The 21,325-nt window shown below is 40.5% G+C and overlaps 1 protein-coding gene across 1 annotated transcript in view; it reads right to left on the bottom strand.

Annotated features, from left to right (window-relative positions):
* Nucleotides 1–21,325, bottom strand: part of LOC146000567 (uncharacterized) — a 136,044-nt gene that overhangs the window by 23,895 nt on the left and 90,824 nt on the right. The window contains exon 9 of the mRNA XM_083138317.1: nucleotides 10,370–10,525. Within this exon, the coding sequence (XP_082994443.1) occupies nucleotides 10,370–10,525 (156 nt within the window). The remainder of the gene's footprint in view (nucleotides 1–10,369; nucleotides 10,526–21,325) is intronic.

Raw genomic sequence — 21,325 nt, 5'->3', positions numbered from 1 at the left:
CAAGCTAGCATATATGGGTACACTTTTGCACCGCTCCGGGGTGTAGTGTGCAGTGCTCCGGCGCCCGGACGTTGCAAAAGTTTTTGGCGCCCAACGTGGGGCCCGATTTGCAAAAACACAGGGCTCGACTTGTAAAACGTGGGGTCAGATAAGTTACGTGGTGAAGCCGTATATGGACTAGAAGTGGCTCACTGGTTGTAGTGCAAGAGTTAGTGACAGTGTTCGTCCATTGAATTCACGAAGGTAGTGAAGTGTTTTCGGAGAAACCATACAGAATTCACGAAGGTAAAGTGTTGTGACATATACGATTGTGACAAAATGGAAAAAGAAACGTCCGGAATGAGTCTACGGAGCAGAGGGAGAAAAACCATGGAAGGTGAGACTGGGTTCGCATGCTGTGATGATTCTGGAGCCGAGATGGAGTCCTTCCAATGTTTCCAGTGTCTCAAGAATTTCCATTTGAGATGTGAGGGGCAAGAAGAGACCTCAGAGACTGATGCAGAGGCTAGGTGTAAAACATGCTTATCAGCACCCTTGGTAGCGTCCCTGCTTGAACCAAGTCTTCCAAGTAAGACCCAATCCGACCATTGGCTGCTGGAGTGGTTAATGAAAGATAAAGAGGAACGTAAGAAAGAAGAGGAAGAGCGTAGACAGATTGATGAAAAGCAAAGGAAAAGGGAAACTGCTCAATTAGAGAAAACTCGTAAGAAAGAGTTGATAGAGCTGAGACAGGTGGTCGAATCCATGGAGGAGAGGAGACTCCTTGAGAAGGAAGAGGAGACAGCCCGTATTAAAGAGGAGAAAGCAGAAGAAGAAGCTAAAAGGGCAAGAGAGAAAGCAGAAGAAGAAGCTAAAAGGAAAGAAGAGGTACATCAGTTTAGGACACTGATAAAGTCTCTTGAAGAGAAAAGGGAGATGGAGAAGAGAGAAGCTGAAGAGAAAAGAGAAAGGGAGTTAGAAGTTCTCCGTGTCCTGGTGGAAAGTCAGGAAGAAAAGAGAAAGAAAGAAAAGGAAGAAGAGGAAGAAAAGAGAAACAAAGAAAAAGAGGCAGAGAATGAAAGAAGGCAGCTAGAAGCTGAGAAAAGTAGGGAGGAGTTGCGAACGTTTTTCTCTCAGCTTAAGGTTGACCAACGAGAAAGTGTTAGAGAAGAGTTGGAGAAAATCCGGATCTCTTGCCAACAGGAGGTAGTAAGGGTAGTAGAAGAACAACTAGAGCCCTTAGCTGAGTGGCGTGGAGAGATAGAAAGAGAGCATGAACAGATGAAGAGGAATCTAGATACCTGCTTAGAACTGGTCCAGTCTAGAGGGGAAGTTACTAGGAAAGAAACTGAAAGTGACGATCCCGAGAGGGTTAAACAGATAGAGGTCTCTGTTGAAGCAATGAGTTCTGTGGTAAAAACCCTTGGTGAAAGGACCGAGCAGATGGAAAAAACTGTACGAGAGCAGAAGGAGGCTGCCGACGCATTGACGCGGAATCTCCGGGAAGAAGTTGTAACAACTGCTGGAGAAAAAGTGAGCTCTCTCCGTGAAGAGACCAAGAGACTGGAAGTGTCCCTTCGAAAAGAGATCCATGAACAAACTGGAACTATAATTAGAAGAGTAGGTGAGCTGCAGGATAAGTTTCAAAGTGGCGGCCCAAGCCCAAGTCTCCTGGGTGCTTCCAGACCTACCCTTTGTACCTTGCCGTCTTTTGCTACTGACTGGACATGCCAAGGGACCGAACCGTTCCCTTGTCGTAGCTGGATTGACTTTGCGGCGTCCTTTCACACCAACACCTTTGTGAAACCGCGGGCCCCTTGGCCCGTCCCTCGCTATTGACGCTTTCGCATGTTGTCCCCAGACGGCGTGGCACGTGACGGCTACCCAGGTTCCTCTTGGTTACCTGTACTAGTTGGTTCCCCCCTAAATTAGATAAGAATACTAATACTGCCCAGGTACCTCACTGAGGAGGATTTAAGAGCGTATGTGCTAAACTGGTTATTTACATGCGTGTATAAATATAAATAAATTTTTACAAGTTGACTTTTGACCTTTCCATACTAAACCCCGCAAGCCCTGAGATACTTTGAGTCCATATCTTCGGCTGGCTACAAGCTAGCATATATGGGTACACTTTTGCACCGCTCCGGGGTGTAGTGTGCAGTGCTCCGGCGCCCGGACGTTGCACACTGCATGAACAACACTGCACCCCGTTTGTTGTTTCTATGTTTAAAAATATCTACTTGCACAGGGCTAACATTTGTTGTATGACTTATGTATGTACAGGTTTCGGTTACAAGTAACGCCACTCTTAATTCCCAGTTGCGCCGTTCGTGAAACACCCTGTAGTATATATTTCGAGAACTAGACGAGCATTTACAATCCCTCCACACTCTTTAACTGCGGTGGGGCGCTACAAAAGTATTTCGCCTCTTCGCTTCCTGTAGCGCTTGTCGTTTCCTCATTCCCTAACGAAGCAGCGAAAGGGTTCAATCAGATCGAGTGAACGGGAGAGCGAGGTTTATACATTCAGGGAAAGCAACACGAGTGAGTTGTAAAAATAAGGGAAGCAAAGTAATAATTACTATCAGAGCAAAAGTTAAAATGGGATTAGCAACAGTACATAAACGATCAAGCGCATTGTTGGCTCTGAATATAAAGGGGAACACGTTGCCCGGTAATTAGACCTGCGCATACAAGTATTTGGACATAGAAGTGCGTTAAACGTTGCGAAGAAAAAAAGGTGCAAAACTTAATAGAGAGCGCTATGGATCTTGTATCGCAGATCTTTGGTGATTTGAAGTCTGCCAGGACTAAGCTGCAAATTCTCAGTCGAGAAACTACAAGTGCATATCATGCCCCAATTCGGAGAAAACTGCTTTCGGGACTTTGCGAATCATATAGAAATCTACACGAAGCAGAAAGGTACTTAGCAAAATTTGTCAATTTGGACGAGCGTTACTCGCATCGTGCATATCGGATACAAACAAACCAGTTCTTTACACTTTGGACTTTCAAGGATTATTTTTACAGCTCTTCTTTCATCTATCGCCTCGTGTCTTATCAATCTTATTCAGTTTTAAGATGTGGTTATTTCATTCAGACGGACGGCCAACCTCGAGTATTGTATTCTATCAGCAGGAGAGAAATTGTTAAGATGACTGACGAAACGCTTCGAGTTAATGCTTTTGATATGCTGGTTAATGGTTTCCACATGATTGTTGAAAGTTCAGTGAGAAAAAGCAATGTGGAGACCAAAAATGAAGCTGCTGTTCTCACACAAGACGAGCACGTGAAGATTACAGAGACGATGAAAACAGATAGAATTGTACTCAACAAGGATCCAAACTTCTTTTTGAGTGAGACCAATGAAAACATTACGAAGAGAACGAACATTGATTTAAAAGAAAATGATATTCTACTAGTTAATGTAGAAGATAGGCATTGGGACCCCAACTCACACTCGCACCCAATTCGTGGCCAAGAGATAAATTTGCCTCAAGGAGAAGCCCTGGTCGTCACTCTTTCTCCTGCATGGAGGGTGAAAGATAATGAATCGCCAGGTGCATACATTGTAAATGACGAGCGTAGATATGGCATCGCTGCTAGGGCACTGAGCACTTCGCAGTCGCTCAGAAAGGCCACCGACGACCAGAATGAGTGCACTGGAAAAGAAGAGAGCGTCAAAGGGTCAAGCAGCCACTTGCCGCAGAGAGATTTTAAACTACACCGTGATTTGCCGATAAAACCCCTGGAAATGAACTATATTATAGATTGTGCAGCACCCTGTGCTTGCTGCAACAGATATTTTGAAGGGAAAGCGAGGAGAACAATACAGGACGCAACGAGTATTCCTCAGAAGGAAGAACTTGACAAGATTGCCGAGGCCGTGACTTGTCAGCTGGCAGAAGACCGTGGCAGAAGACCCACGGATCATGACGAGAGGGAACCGACATCTGAGTATTCTTCTAGCTACGTACACGAAAGCGGTGACATTTACTGCGAACTCTTGTCCCACGGCGTACAGTTTCCTTACAATGCAAGAGAACTTGAAAACATGTCCGAGGCCGTGACGCATCAGCTGACGGAAGACCGCGCAGGTCCACGCACGAATCATGGAGACGCTCTGTCTGCCGATGTGAAACCACCTGGAGAAGCCAGCACATCGAAGGAAGGAAGCACTGCTAGGAACGTCTACAGAAGAGGCGACGACTACAGTAGAATTTCTTCCCACGGCGTGCAGGTCGCTCGAAAGGAAAAACATCATGAGAGGAATATTGAGGCCACGACACGTCAAATGGCAGAAGATCGTGAGGAATCGACCACGAATTATGAAGACGCTCTGTCTGCCGATGTGAAACCACCTGGAGAAGCCAGCACATCGAAAGAAGGAAGCACTGTTAGGAACGTCTACACAAGAGGCGACGACTACAGTAGAATTTCTTCCCACGGCGTGCAGGTCGCTGGAAAGGATAAACGACATCATGAGAGGATTTATGAGGCCAGGACACGTCAAATGGCAGAAGAGCGTGAGGAATCGACCACGAATCGTGAAGGCGCTCTGGCAGTTGATGCGATCTCGCCCACAGACACTCAAGATTCGGGGGACGATGCAACGCAACACGAAACTACTAAAATGGATCGCTTTGATGGAATTAAGGTTCAAGTAGAGGAAACAACGCCCTCGCAGCTTGCAGATGAAGATTCGCGCTCTCGACGGGGCGAAAAGTTTATCAGGACTTACGTTAGTGCTGAGTGGGAGGACACGATGGTGATGGTTAACTGCGCTGTTCAAGCAAAAAAATCCTCTTCAATGAAGAGCTTGAAAGGGAAATTTTTGAAGAAAAGCGCGTTAACCGTCTTCCAGAAGGAGGTTGCCAGCTTGGAAGCAGCATTAGTATGGAGGTGCGAGGAGCTTCAATCGAAACAGGAGGAAGAGCTGCAATACTTCCTGCTCTCCAACAAAAACAACAGAGCACATTACACATTGAAATTCGCTACGTTCCAATGCAAGACTGTAAAACCGTTCAGGAGGAATCTAATGAACCACATAGAACGAGAGTTCAGGAGGATTCTGGAAGAGAGAAGTTTCTACGAGATGGTTGGGAAGAAAAAGGAGAAGCCGCTTATGCCTTGTTACTATTGCATTCAATGTCAGCGGGTCTCCGTGGGAAGTCCACCACGAGAGGAGCGAACCCCCCCGGCACCTGAGATTTTAACTTTCGCAGGGAAAAGAGGGCAAATGATAGTTGTCCATACCGAAAACCAGAAGAAGAGAAAGGCAAACGGCGACAAAGAAGCTGAAAAGAGCGAAGATAGTCCCATATCCATAGTTTATAACAGTGAATGGAAGCGTGCGGAGGAAGAAATTAGTCAGTTCGTGGACTCCCAGAAGTCCTCACTGCAGAAAAAGCTGTTTTCTACAAGTGCGCTATCTAGATTTGACAAAAAGATCCAGGATTTGGAAGCAAGCCTTAAACGAAAGCTTTCGGACGAACAGATGGCTTCCGAAAACAGACTCAAATATTATTTTGAACAACCCAAGCGACTCGACCACGAACATGCTGTGCGGTTCATGAAAAGTCATTGCCTGTCAATTAAGGAAACGAAAAAGAATCTGATTGAAGAGCTGAAGTTGGATTTTAGAATCCTTGAGAAGGAGATGGAGTTCTATAAGGTCAAGACAGGGTGCTGGAGAAGGTTGTCATGTTTCTGCCGCAGGAATTTCTGCTTGTCGAGTGAAAGTGGCTTATGAACATATAATTGCACGGATTCCGTTGGAGTGATATTGTTATTTCTGAGGTAGATAGATGAAGAAGCATTCAATTTGAGATTCAAATCCGTCTGTAATTATAAGCAAATAAAAAAAAATCTTTGTTATGTGTTATCACATGAAGGGTGTTGAATATTATATGCCTAAGGTTCTATTGCTACAATTATATCTTGAAAAGGATAATCATGAATTTTACGACTTTGGCACTAATGTCCACTTTAGTTTTAGTTTTCGTTAATACACCATGTAGCTATATTATTATTAAGAGAGTTTTTATAAACTATTTAACAAATATAATTTTAAAATTAAACGTGCCCCATAAAATGTTTTAGTTTTCGGCACATTTTAAGAATTTCGCAGAAATTTATCTATTTTGCATTAATTCTTCTCCCTGCCTGTTTCTAAACAACGTAACTGGGCGTACACTTGACTGTTTCGTTGACATTTTTTCTCAATTCTGGAAATATTACACTGCGGAAAACTAAGTTAGAAGTTTAAGTCCGCTTTATGCACTGGTAGGCAAATCGGCGCTGGACCTATAATTTAAAGTGAGACCCGAACAACTATATGCCGTTGGGGGTATCGAACTCGGGGGGTCTTTCTTTACCACTACGGAATCGAAGAGGCCCTCGAGAAACAAAACGAATTAAAGTGAAGAAGGTTTGGCCGGCAATATTTCCATTCAATCCCAACAGTTTTCTGATTTTTTCTTTGGGGGGGGGGGGGCAGGGGGCTTATAGTGACTTCAATTTCTGGATTCAAATATAAAAAGGAAATGCATATATTTGGAAGGAAATGTATTTTTTTAATGGGGGAGTAGATTGTTGCATATTATTTATTATAAATATTACTGGTAGTAATAAGTAGAAGAGAACATTAAAATACATACATGCAAAAGAGATTTTCATTAGGGCGCTAAATGTTGAGACGACCAAACGAAAACAGAATGGAAGAGATGAATCTCTGGTACAAGATTGTGAAGAAGGAGATGAAGTTCTGCAAAGAAAGAAAACGATGCTGGATCATCGTTCTGCCGCCGCCATTTTTGTCTTTGGTAGTGGGCAGTTGTTTACGTGATGTTTAGTGGACTATGACTTGTGTCATGAAGACGGTCATCCAGAGATTGAAAGGAAGAGGAAAAGAAGAGAAATAAGATAAGAAGCAGAGGTAGAAGACGACGGAAATGAAACAGCGAATACCAAGAACGAATTTATGCTAAATCAGAGTTTGGAACTATCATCATACTCAATTTCCTTTCTTTAGGAATTAATCCCATGTTATGTACACTATGTAGCCAAAAGTCACCGGACACCCAAGTGAACGTGACGGTCAGGCCAAGGCAAATATATTAAATTCCTGATGGGACAAGTATTATGGCTGGGGAACGGATTTTAAGGTGCAGGCAGCACCTTTGCAAAAATATAGCTGCTTTCATAACGATCGTTTGAGATATGTATTAAGTAAAGTGAACACACTTTGTTGCATCTTTTCGTTATATTACCTTTTTTATCCACTTTTTACCCCCTCTTATTTGTTTCAGCACATTTTTCCTACTCTTTTTTCATGTTTTGTTAAAAAATATTGGACAGAAAAAAAAATTCACTCTTTTTGAGCAGCTATATAAAATCCTATAGTCTCATTTTGTAGAGCGGAACGAGAGCTATAATAGTACAATATAATCATTGCAGACCCAATAGTTCTTAAGATAATGTAGCAAAACCCGCGAGAGAAAACACAAACTTCAACGTAACCTATTCGGCAGAACCACCGTTCTCTATGCGGTCCGCGCGCATTATATACAGAAGGCGGGCGCTAATTAATCCCCCATCAAAATACGCCGAATTGCAAAATCAAAATAAATTAGGAATATGTACGCTCAGGCTCTAAGGAGGCAAATTAAACCCTTTCGAGGACAACACCTCAAAACTTCAAGCTCCAGCCAAGCAAACAGGAGCAAAAACCTCTTCCCTACCCTAGAAACTCAGCTGTTGCAGTTGCAGCAGGAATAAGCATATCCCAAAGACGAAAGCAACAAAATTTTCCACTCCTACCTACACTCAGAGAACTAAATGCGTCATATAGATTGATGTACCAGAATGCATCGATTGATGCACTAAAGTGTGTTTTGTAGCTTCTTCAAGAAATCAGATTCACATTTGATGCATTGTGGTGCATTTTTGCATATCGTGAAAGAAACACCAAAGTGTATCATTTGATTCAAGTGAGGATTTCTTTCAGTCAAGATGCACTTTAATGCATCAGCTGATGCGTTTTGATGCTTCATGTAGCTCAGACGAAACGTTTAAGTGCATCATCCAAGAAAATGCAGGAAGGTGCATCAAGGAACATCAACTGATGCATTAAAGTACATCTCGACTGAAAAAAAAACCTCACTTGAATCAAATGGTGCACTTTGGTGTTTCTTTCACGACATACAAAAATGCACCAAAATGCATGAAATGTGAATCTGATTCTTTGAAGAAGCTACAAAACACACTTTAGTGCATCAATCGATGCATTCTGGTGCATCAATCGATATGATGCATTTATTTCTCTGAGTGTAGCACCACCCTTCAAAAGAAAAGCCAAGTTACACGGGACGTTACTTACACCAGTAAGAATGATGATGATGAAGACAGTATGGAATAAAGTCATTTTATCAGCACCTTCTTGAAAACATTTTCAGAAACATTTTTTTTCCTTTCCCGACCATAATTTGCACCTTAAAATCCTTTCCCGAATCATGACACATTCATGCCTGATCATGGTTCAAACCTGGGGTCTCTGGCTTGTTAGCGTGATGCTCAGAGCACTCAGCCACGGTGGCCGTCAACAGTGTTTCCCATTGTTGCATACGCAGACTGAAATGAAACTATATATGTGAAATATATAATTTTTGGTTGACTTTCACTTTCCAGGGGGGCGTGTTCGGCTTCCTTCCGGACGTCCATGGACACTTGTATGGGTTAACATGGAGATGTAGCAAGTGGGCATGTAAATTATGCTTACTGGTGGGTATGCATTATGAAAATTTTCTTAACTTAAGAAACTTTGAGCACTGACGATATCAAGATAGCTAATTTATAAATGAATATCAAAAACAAAAAAACGATTGTGATTATTCAGTTTCAAAGGAAATTAACGCGCTAAAAGTTTACAATTTTTAAGAGGTCGTACTGGAAAAGAAATTACTGCCTTGGTTGTCTATTCCGTATCCACTGTAAATACGAAATTAATGTAAGCAAAACCACGTGACTTCTGAGAAATAATTCCTTCCCCATTTGTTGGTTTCTGTTATCTTGCACTTAAATATATTAAGCTATTGATAAAACTTGAATAGTAGAAACAATAACAATATGTAAGGTATAGAAACGTGCCATGAAGGCACATTTAGGGGATGTGAGGGGGTAGGGCTCCTCACATTCTCGATCTCGGCCATTATATATATATATATAATATTATTATCATGTTTATAATTATTATTATACAATAATAACTATACTGCTGGACAAAAAAAACCGGACACTTGCATTTTTTGTGATAACGCAATGGGTCGATAAAAGCTCTGGTACAAGGGCTAACTAAATGTTGCAGAAACTGAATTAAGTACGAATGCATAAACAAAGTCCGAGCCTATGAATGGTGCATATGGTACTACATGATCTGCCGAACATTCTGTAATATACCTGCGAGCTGTTATTGCAATTCAGATGTCAAATATTAAAGTGTCCGGTTTTCATTGTCCAGCAGTATATTATAAACTACTACTAACAAACCAATTTTATTACAAATATTTATTATTATTATTATTAATATTTATCCGTGGGAAACTTTTCGACTCAATCCACCAAATGAATGAATATCCAGCAAAACTTCCTTTTATTTTTTTACATATCATACAGTTAGTGGACGGAAATGCATAATTTGTTATTACCTTCATCTAGAAAAAGATTTAAAGGTTAGGAGAAAATTTTAGTCATAGCGCATATATTACGTGACGTCCCACATAAAACTCTAATTTTGGAATTCTGAAAATGTAAAACTATTTATTCTTTGGTTATAATGGTATAATATGAAAACAAACTGTTTCCTGTATTTTACACTAATCTTTTTGATTTAATGGAATTTTACTTCGTTATTCTGTTCGAATAATAACTAACTGAAATTTATTTCGGTTGGTAACTATAAAAATTACTAAATAACTTTATTTTTTTGTAACTTGAAATGAACGATGCCAATTTCCAGGGGGGGGGGGGGTCGACGGGCCTGTTCGACCCTCCTGCCGACACCCATGCCACAGCTTCACTGAATGGTATACCTTTATCACCTGCACCATATTCATATGCGCAAGATTACTGCGCAGCTTCCATTCGAATAACCAATAGGATTACTCAGAGGTAATTAGATTGTTTTTACAGCTGGACAGATTAATGATTTATAATTAGGCTATATACACATAAAATTAATTAAATTGAAAGATATAAGAAACATATTAAAACTGTAGGATTCGAATCATATATATATATACGTATATATTAATATATTATTATAGCAGTTGTATAAACCATCGTTAATTGCAATATTAGGTTATTTCTACACACACTGAGAATAACTTACCGTAGTTGTCTTTTCTCCCCCTGTACTGACGAATGTCTTTCCAAATATACGCTCATACTTCAGAATATTACGTCTGTTGTACTGGTTGGAGTCCAGAAAATCCTTAAGTTTGTTTTCTGTGGAAATATTGTTGGTTGCCATGTTGAAGAGTGGAATAAACGTTTAGTAGAAACAACCTGGAAAAAAGAAATGATTTTTATCCATTTGTGCATGATGTAAAACTCGGCGTCTTTCTGTGCACTATGTTAATACATAACTTACATTGAAAATTGAATTGCATTGAAAAACGCATTCGTTATCTCGTAATTCGCTCCAAGCACTGCCATGTATAACATCAATAGTTTGTTTCCCACTACGATAATAGGTCTATGAAAGCGAGTGAGAGAATGAGGGGAGAGGAAGGTATTGCTTTTTAAAGTCATCAAGTCAGAATGTATCTCCTTCTCAGTCAGTGGAGTAGCATACGATTTGCTATCGAATAGTCTTTAAAGTTTTAATTTTACACCTTTTAACCATTTAGCTATTTTAGACTTATGTAAGTTAATTCCTTCCCTCCTCTTATGAAGAACACAGGTGGGTTGGAAAATTTGGATCAAATTAAGACATGTGCCCAGACACTAGACATTTCACCACTTCTTAACTTGAAAATCACGGTCCACCAAATCAGTACCAGCAGGAAACATTACACAACGACATATTTTCAGGTAGGCCCTGTTTCCGTGATTCTGGAACTCTCTCTCTCTCTCTCTCTCTCGCGTGTGTATGTGTGTGTGTGTGTGCCTCTTTTCTTCCATCTTTTATTTTCCTGTTTTCATTATCTCCAATTCTGTTTTCTCTCTTCTCTATCTCCCACTCCCTTTATTTCTCCTTTCTTATTGTTTGAAAACTTAAGAAGGAGCCGGAAGGTGGACTAAGACAATTTTACGGAGGACTAAGTAGAGCCTAACCTCGCCCATCTCATGACAACTTCGTTGGTAGAAAGAAAAGGAAGGAAATGGTGATGATACGAACGATTTTAGCTGCAGATCGGTTCAGTACACTACGTACACATTCGGCAACTGTTATCAATGGTTACGCTGTTACTGAGATGCATAAATAATACAACGAACTTTTCCCTTTCTCATGTTAAAAATAACCCTAACTCAGAGGAGCCGATCGTGATCGTCCACCAATTGCAACAACCGCTGCCGACGGTCGCCTGTAAGTAGCCAGCTTCAAGTCCAGAATATGAGGCACCTGAAAACAGATCACTACCGTGACTGTGCGTCGCCAGAAGTTTTTGTAGGGAGGAGGGGTCAGTTCAAATGATAAAACTTGAATAGTTAAAATAATAATTATTATTATGCTTATGATTATAATTATTAAATAATGACTATTATAAACTCATAAACTAATTTTATATTATTATTATATGCTTCGGGAAACTTTTCTACTCGATCCACTGGATGAGTGAATATCCAACACCGCTGTTTTTTTATTTTTTTCACATTTCGTACAGTTAGTGTACTGAAACGTATAGTATAGTTATTCTACTTTGTTATTAACTTTTATACACCTCGTTGAAGAAAAAGCTTTGAAGTTTGGGAAAAATTTGATTTCAAGGAGACAGCATTACCATTATGGCGTAGGGGAGGCTTCAAAAAATGTATAAAACCTCGAAATGATAAGATATAGTTTCACAAGGAGGAAAGTAACTTCCTATTTTTCTTTGTTCCTTTTAAGAGAATATAGGTAGTAATGATAATTAAGAATATTTGCTTCTTAGATGTTTGTATATTTTACTAGCCACTAGCATTGTTTATTTTGTTTATTGAATGTAATAATGGATGCGTCTGCACTGAGGCTATTTGCACCCTTCTCCTAATATGGGGGCATAACAAAGCAAAGGCCCATATATTTCATTATAAAAATAGAGTGTATTAAAAATACACATACGTTGGAGATGGACTCCTTATCAAGAACAAATTAAAACACAAGGAAAAACTAAAACCAGAACTTCATTGGAAAAACTGAAACTAAGCACATCCAAGAACTAAAATTACTACGCCGTACACTCAGTAGTTAGTACAAAGATGGAGAAGACAACTCCACAGAGGATTATACAGGGTTCCGAGTACAGGCGTCGAGAGTTTTAAGGATCCAGTCCTCGGGTCCGGGCGTACTACGTGAAGGTCACCTCTTATACCCGAGAATAAAGAAAGAAAAACAAAACAAGAACTCAAAATGTTAAAACCGCAGAACTGTTAGATGAGCAAATGAGGTATATGATGTGAGGGGTGAGGTAGAGATTTACATTAGGATGAATGTGAGAAAAGCAGGCCTACATAGAGCGGGTATTTCTTCTAATAAATCATGTATACGTAATCTTATGTGAAGTTGTTGAAAGGCGCTCCAAACTAGCGTTTGCATAATTTGCTTCCATAGGCGTGCGCATGGGGGAACAAGGGGGAGCAGCTGCCCCTCCTAATACTCTCACTTAGGAATGTATTATCGTTATTAAACAATAGGGGAAGCGGGGGCTAGTTGCAACACTTTTAAAATTTTCAACTTCAAAAAATTGTATAATTATTGCTTTTCAACATACGTCTACGATACTTTGTTGTTTAAAGGCGGGATACATTCCACTTGCACAGAAAATTTGAGAACCTCGACACTCATGTACTTTTATTGGAAATTTAAAATTTCCAAACACCTAACTTTGCAACTTGTCCCGTATGCGGGGCAAGTTGCAACAGTGGATGGGGCATATTGCAACACTTGGAAACATAAATGAAAGTAAGAACGAAAATCTTAATTTATTTAACAAATGATACAAAAAACGATATGAATATTATGTTAGAAACTGTTCAACATATGCTGACATTGAAACAATATTTTAAACTTCAAGTAGGCCTAGACCTAAGTTTAGCATATTTGTGGTTTATAAATGTACGCTAGATAAAGGAGTATACAAACAAAAGAAACAATTTATTTAATCTGAGAAACAATGATGACAGACATAAAACGCATCTTCTTTCGCACATTTCTTGAAATGTGCCCACTCGTCACACTCTATACACTGTACTCACTCCCTTCCACCTGTTGCAACTTACCCCTCACCCACTTTACTTAACAAAAGGACGAAAATGTCTTCAACATGAATCTCATTGTAAGCATGGCTGTTATTCTTTTACAGACAGGGACGGCGACAGGGGTGGGCACGGGTGGGCAAGCGCCCACCCAAGAAATCCTGTGTCCACCAGATTGCCCACCCAATCAAATTCACTAAGTACATACACTTGGGGATATGTGAATGTTTCAATAAATAAGTATATTCTGGTATTCATTACTTGTATATTTTACTCATGAATATTATGTATAATAGAAATGTTCACATATCATCATCCCATAAAAAGCTGTCTTAACTTTGTCATTAGAATGCAAAAAGAATTACTAGAGAACTTGAAACAAAATAAACAGTAGTTATGCACCCGCGTAGAGTCCGATAAATCAATTGATTGGAAAAGATCGATCAAAGATCAATTGATGACCAAGCAGTGTGGGCAAGCAAGGGTGTTGGTTTTGAGCGTTTTGATTGGCTGTTGGGAAAAAGTGGGCGGGGCTTAATGATATGGACTTCCTGTTGTTAATGAGGAGAGTGATAAGTGGGGGGCGTTTTCGGGGTTTTGATAAGTTTGAGATTGCGGGTTTCCTGTTGTTATTGAGGACTTGATAAGGGTTTCCGGTGTTGATGAGATAGGTGGTAATTTTTGGGGGGCGTTTCCCGTTTGAGACCGTTGATGAGTCTGAGATTCCTGGAAATGGGTGTAACGGTTTTCTGTCTGAATAGAACATGTCCGAACATGTTTTGGGCGTAGGTGTGGATGAATTTGCAATTTCTGAGAGTCACGTGACTGTGACGTCACAAAATGGAAGTCACGTGACCAGATTATATTATTAAATTATTATTAATTTAAATATTATTATATTATTATATGAATTGTTTTAATTTCTGTGATGCCATTTTGTTTTTGTTACGCTATTTTGGCGTGTGACGTCATATATAAATTGGAGTACGTGTTTCCGGTGTTTGAAAACAGATGGCGTTGATGAGTCTGAAATTCTCCCGTTTTGAGACCGTTGATGAGTCTGAGATTCCTGGAAATGGGTGTAACGGTTTTCTGTCTGAATAGAACATGTCCGAACATGTTTTGGGCGTAGGTTTGGATGAATTTGCAATTTCTGGGTGATGTAACGGTTCTATGTGAACATGCCCGAACATGTTTTGGGCGTAGCCTTGTAGTTTGAAGTCTGTTTAACGGAAATGGTGACGTAGGAGGGAAAAGGGTATAAATAGAAAGGATGGAGGATAATAGTATCATGTGAGGATGGATGTAAGCGGTACACGTTTGTCTGATAATGGTGTGAATTTCTACGAGATCAGTTACGAAGAGTTCTGGGAAGTTGTTCGGTCTTGCGGCGATCTGGACAGCGATCGAACGGCCCTGGAACGGTTGCTGAGTTATTTCCCGTTTATGTATGTAGCGATACCTGAATCTCCCTGGTGTGGATGTCACGTGGTCAACGGCTCAGGAAAAAGACTTCACCGTCGCTGCGAGACTTTGAAGGAGATAGAAGAGAGGAAAAGAAGAGGTGACGAGAGAACAGGATTTCCGAGTCACGGGTGTATCTGCGAACTACGTCGCAGGAAGGAAGAGTTGGGCGAAGCTTTGAAGAAGAGAGTGAAAGAGTGGCTTTCTTTGTTGGCAGACAGAAATTCCGTGTGGTGTTCTGGCTGTGATCGTCCATTGTTACTTAACTTAGAAGGTCATCCTTGTTTCCCTGTGGTTCCTCCCGAAGGTTTCGATTTTCGCAGACGGCTGTTCCCCGACGATCCTGAGGATATTCTGGCTGAACCTTTATCGCCGATACCGAGGACCCCGTCACCTACAGTATCTGATTTTGAGAATATTCTGGTTGAACCTTCATACCCGATGCCAAGGACCCTGTCACCTACAGAACCCGATTTAATTCGTTTTTACCTCGTATGAGAGTGTTTACTCACCACGATTGCTGGACTCGCACCGAGCCGTATGTTATCGATTACCTATCAGTGAATTCGAAACGCCGTCACCTACAGTATCAGACGAGTTTTCTTTGTTCGACATATGAGAGTGTATACTTACCATATTCGTCTGATAGCAGGCGGTCCTTTTACCACCGATTATATGTCGGTGAATGCGAGATACAAGACTTACAGAAAGTGGCCAATAGGATTACGTCAGACTGCTGAAGAATTAGTCACTGCAGGTTTTTATTATTCAGGATTCAGTGATAGGGTAATATGTTTCCATTGTGGGTACGGAGCGTGTGATTGGGCATCCGAAGATTGCCCGATTCTAGAACATTACCGGGCAATACCATCCTGTAGTTACATACAGAGTGTTGCAGCGTTACACAGTGATTCGAAAAGTTGCAAATATTGCGACAGTGTGGAAACTACTGAAAAAACATCCGATAATCAGAGTGTGGATTCTGTGCTACTCTGTAAAATATGTTTTGAAAACTCTTGCAGTGTGGTAATTCTTCCGTGTCGACATTTTGTAGCCTGTGGTCTCTGTGCCTCTCAATTGGACAAGTGTGCGATATGTCGGGGCAGTATTGATGATACATTGACAGTGTTCACCTGTTGAACAAAATGGATGCCTGTTTTTTGGACATTCAAGGTTTTCGAGGAGTCGAAGGAGAATTTGTGTGTAAAGAAGTAGGAATTTTAAAATTTCCTTTCGACAGTGCATTTGACTGTTTAGTGAAACCTCCATATGGTTTACACTTGTTGAGTGAAAAGTATCGCCGAGTGAATTACTGGCTCCGTACCAACAAACATGGTCTCGATTGGAATGATGGATGGCTACCGTACGAGAAATTAGAAGATCTTCTGTATTTAGTGCTTATGAATCAGCAAGTTTATGTTAAAGGTACGGAGAAAATGGAATGGGTGAAAACATTAGTGGGGAAAAAAGGTGAGGGTAAGATGACTGTATGCAATATCGAAGAACTTGAATGTCCAAAGTTAAGCAGTGTCAAAAACAGTTCAGAAAGTTTAAAATGTAAAGAACATGGTAAAGGTGAAAAAAACCTGTGCAGTTGAAAATGTCTGGAAAATGTACACTTTTTATTGTAATAAATAAAAGAAATGTTCAAAATATACAAATGTTTTATTTATAATTGATAGTATGGATATAGAATAACACAAATGTTTTATTTACAATTGATGATATAGAAGGTTTACAATACCTGAAGGGTTATATTACAATACATAAAATAACAAAGACTGAATTACAATACATAAAAATAACAATGGTTCATTTACAATATGGAATAGATTTACAATGGATACTTTACAGCATCAGATACATAACGTAAGTTATTTACAATATCAATGTGTGTCCAAGATTGTTCTGAAGATATATTTCAATCATCAGTTCGTTGTACCAAAGTACATAAAAATAGTTCAATACATCGGGTACTTCTTTTTTTCTGAAACCATATTCTTTTTTATACAATATACAAAAGCCTCCATTTCGGGTTGTAATTTATGATAACGTTCGTTCATTAATTTTTGCAGAGGTCTGAAAAGATTACACATAAATAAATGTAGTTCAGAGGCTGTGAAAATGAAAGCATCCGGTGAATGATGTTGATACATCGAGATGCAACGTTTCCCGAAAAAATTTACACCACTAACGGTGATATTTCCAGTAACCAAATAATTGAATCGTCGACCAGTGTCGACGTAATTCAGTAAGTCAGATTTTGAAACACACAGTTCTCTAATCTGTTTAGAATGGATGCGTACGGGTGATCTCCCCTGTTGCGAAAACTCCCACACCAAATTGAAAGGGGATTCCTTTTCGAATCCTATGGCTACGTACTTGTTTTTTTCCTTGTTCAGAAAATATGTGTTTGCAAGATAGAGATCTAAACATGCATCTACGTCATGTAGTTTAGGACACTCGATTTTGTCTGTGGAAAAACCAATTTCCCTACGTCTCTTTATGAAATCACAGTCCGTAGTCACATCCATTCCTTCGTCAGCCGCCTCGTTCTTGATAGTAATGGTTTCTAATTTAATGGGTTGCACACGTTTTCGAGGTTTACGTTTGGAAACATCATCCTGATGGGTCATGCGTGTCACAAGTTTGTCGTGTTTCTCCATTATAGAAACAGCAGTAGGTTCCATGGTGTGTTCACTAGAACTGTCTCGATGGCACTGAGAGAAAGATACGCAGCACACATTTTAAATAGATTTCTTCATGACACGAGCCTGGATCGTGTGGATAGAACAACACGTCTGTTCCCCTCTGGGACACTTGGAATGTGGTAAACATTTGAAGATCTGACGAAAACGGTGCAGGATATATCCATCTTTACTGATACCTGGTGGAAATGTCTGTATGAAATCCTTGGTTGTAACGTGACGTGCTTTGTAATAAGCATACACGCAACAGTAATGACCGCATGTTGTGGCCAATATCCCCTGTAAGGGAATGCTGTTGTAAGTCCAGACCGAGGAATGACTGTTCAGGAAAGTTACGAATTCTTGATAGAAAGGATGAAATCCGTATGAATCGAAATACTCGGCCACATTGTTTTTGTCGAAATAGAAGGCCACCCAGTGTGTACCCCGGGAGTCGGACTTGTCAGTGTTTGCGATGACCAAGGCTGGCTTAGGAAACGTCCGAGGTAAAAGATCTCTCGGGTAAACACCGTAAAAAATGTTTCTGGTGGAACAGTTTCGAGATAGAATCTGTCTGATCTGCGACGTGTTCATGCTGCTTATGTTTTCAATAATGTATAATAATGTGTCTGTCTTTGATCATTTCTATGCTTCCTGGGCTGTTGTCAAATAGTTCGGGAAACAATTGTATGTTCACAGGTTTTGAAGTTGTCACTTTCGAAGAAACACTACTATGCTTAATAGTACGGGTTATCACTTTGGTGGGTTTTTCCATCACAAGCAGTATAATGTTTACATAAGAGCTATTTCGGTAACACTGGGAGTCAGAAACACAGGCACACATATTTATGGAAAATTCGGTCTCACTGATGGAGGATGACACTTCTATCTTTAGGTATATCTACTGCAGATTCAAATTCAGCATACAAAAGGCATGTTATATTTTCCGACAGCTGAGGAGAAAACTGCATCTCGGCTCCGATGATGCCTTGTTCCTGGAGACTGGTGTGCGTGTCGTTTCCTGAAGAGTCTGGTGTTATGTCGTAAATCAGGAAAAAGAATCCGTTCTCGAACATTTTCCGTGTGATCTGGTGTCCGTAATTGGCGTGGTGAATGCCTGTACCGGAAAATAGAGTTTGATAGGCACGTGTTATCAATCCGCTGTTTCCTCCTGTGGTGATTTGTAAAGGTTCGGAAGGTACGAGTTCTCCATTTTTCACAAGATGGAAAGAAGATAGGTTAAAACTTCTAAAGTCGAACGGATTTTTCTTACTGTCTCCGAGAAAGCTGGCGGTGGATACCATAGCAAAAAGAACAACATTCGGAAAAGGACCTTGAAAAGCATTATCGATCGAAATCTGCTGCGTTCCGGCGACGTAAGAATAAGCTTTGATGACGCTTCTGGTAAACGGATAATGGGCAGGAGCGTAAGTGAGTGCTCTGTCTATGGCCAAACTGGTGGTAGGAGTAGGAATGATGTGATTTATTTCGAGAACAGCCTTTAAAATTTTTATTCTTACTGTAGGTGATGTCTGGTCTCCCCAGATGTAAAAAGCGTCACGTGATCTAGCTAGATCGATGCGTACTTCAACACCGTTGATCAGGTATTTAGACTGGTGGAAGAAATCTATGTGAAGTTTTCCCATAAGGTCGACCACGGCTGTCACTTCCGTAGGATTACCGATCGTCGGAACATACTGGAAAAAAAATTTTCTTGTGGTGAAACCTGTGTTGTCGGCAGTGATTTGATCTTGATGTTCAGGTGTGTCCAAATACCACAGGGCATTCGTGAGATGCGTGTTTGCGGCATCGCTTCCGTAATTGATAGCTGCTTCGAAGATTGCTTTATATGCGTAATTGTTATCGGCGGTTGTTACAGCAATGCCGTTGAGAGTCACTGTACATTGGGAAAAGAGTGAATGGAGAAGATAATTCACGACCCCGCAGTTTTTTGTGAGGGCATTTTCTGTTTCGGAAGCACGCATGGGACTTCCATCCTGTTTAACCATTTGCGTTTGCAGACGAAGATAGGCAGATGAAAGATCGAGAAAATCAGTTCCTGCCGCCGGTATGACAAACTGAATTATATTCTGATTATCGATGGAAGCGATAGGTTTGTAGGTGGCTGTGTACGTTTTTTCCACATTTTGCTGAATAGGTTTTTTCCGGAAGAGGTCGAACTGCGAGATCATGCACATGTTATCCTCCATCATTATCCAAAAATATCTTTCCCTGAGACCTTCTGTTTGATTTTTCTTTTACGTGTTCTCCTAGATTTTGCGGATGTTTTCCTTCGTTTTTTGGATGCTCGTTTTTTACGGATCGTAGATGTTCTAATACGGGTGGCTGAACGTTTTAACATCAACTGAGCAATTCTTGTTGCAGGTTTGGTTCTTATACCAGAACCTACCAGAGAGTCGATTTTCCGTTGTGCTTTACTTTGAAGATTTTGACCTGCTTCACGTACCCGTTGACGAACAATAGTTTTCGTAGTTTGTTGGGTTGTTGCAATGTCGGTGATAATGTTAGCTCCTGTTTTTAAAGCTTCTCTTCCGATCGTCTTTGCACCGTTCCAGAGTAGAGGTTTCACCATTCTAAACAGTCCTGCGAAAAGTGACCCCAATCCTCTCCCTTTTTGATTTCTAGTTGAACGGTAGATGGGCCCAATTCCTCCACGGATTTGGTTACTATAATATTCGGTCTGCGAATTCATGGTGATTCATTCGCTTTTCGACAAAGACTGAGAGAAATAGCTGTCTACTGTTTTTTAAAAGGACTTTGCTTTTCTACGAAAATGTAAAACAGCGATTGTGGGTACGGACCCAGTTCTCAAAGGTAAGAAATTTCCTTTTCTATCGTACAACGCAATTTCTATTGTTTCGAAAGAGGCTTTATCCAGAGGAACGTAATGAATCGGGTCGAATGTTTGATGGGCTACGGGTACTGTGCAAGACGTATTTGTGTCCGAACACTGTTTTCGGGTAAGACGCAAGAGACGTACCATTTCTCCCCCGACCAATTGTTGTTTCACCAGATCAGAGTAAATAAATATGTATGGGTTTTTATCCACAACACTATTGGACATTGCGTGCGTAGAATAAATAGATTTCAATATGTCATATCGAAATTTAGCATAGTCATCAGTTTCGTCTATGGGTGTAACGGTATTTGTTGGAGCATCGTCAGGTTCAGGCTTCGGAACCCCTATCACGGATAGATGTTTGTACACGGCCTGCTTGAAGAAAAACCTGAGATGAGTAGGAACAGCTACATTAGCAGGGTCTGTTTTCAGGAAATAAATCAGATCCTCTATCGTATATGTTGTTGCAGGAAAATAAAATGGTTGTTTGTTAATATAGAGTGTGTTATCCGTACAGGTAGTAGATCCAAATGTTCCCCATTGCGGTTCCGTCAAAAAATGCCAGAATTTCTCGAGAACGGATCTCCTTATTTCCAGGTCGTCGGGGAGAGATTCGATGATGGTAGAGACTAGGTCCTCAGCACTTGCATATGTCCGAATAGGAAGAGTTAACATTCCAGAATCAGTTTCCAAAATATTGTCGTATAGAGTTGAATAATGTAGTTCTGCCAATCCGACTTCCCACAATTCTGGAGACAGATCGATCCGTTTAGCAAGTTTTACGGTGAAATGGGTGAGTGTGTTGTCTGGAAAATATTCCTCCGATGCAGATGATAGGAGGTAAACGTAGAAATTATCATCCATTCTCGCCGAACAC

Source organism: Lepisma saccharinum, chromosome 16 (assembly GCF_977018435.1).
Source record: "Lepisma saccharinum chromosome 16, izLepSacc3.1, whole genome shotgun sequence".
Lineage (NCBI taxonomy): Eukaryota > Metazoa > Arthropoda > Insecta > Zygentoma > Lepismatidae > Lepisma > Lepisma saccharinum.
Note: the sequence above shows the minus strand (reverse complement) of the source record. Positions and strands in the feature narration are given on the sequence as shown.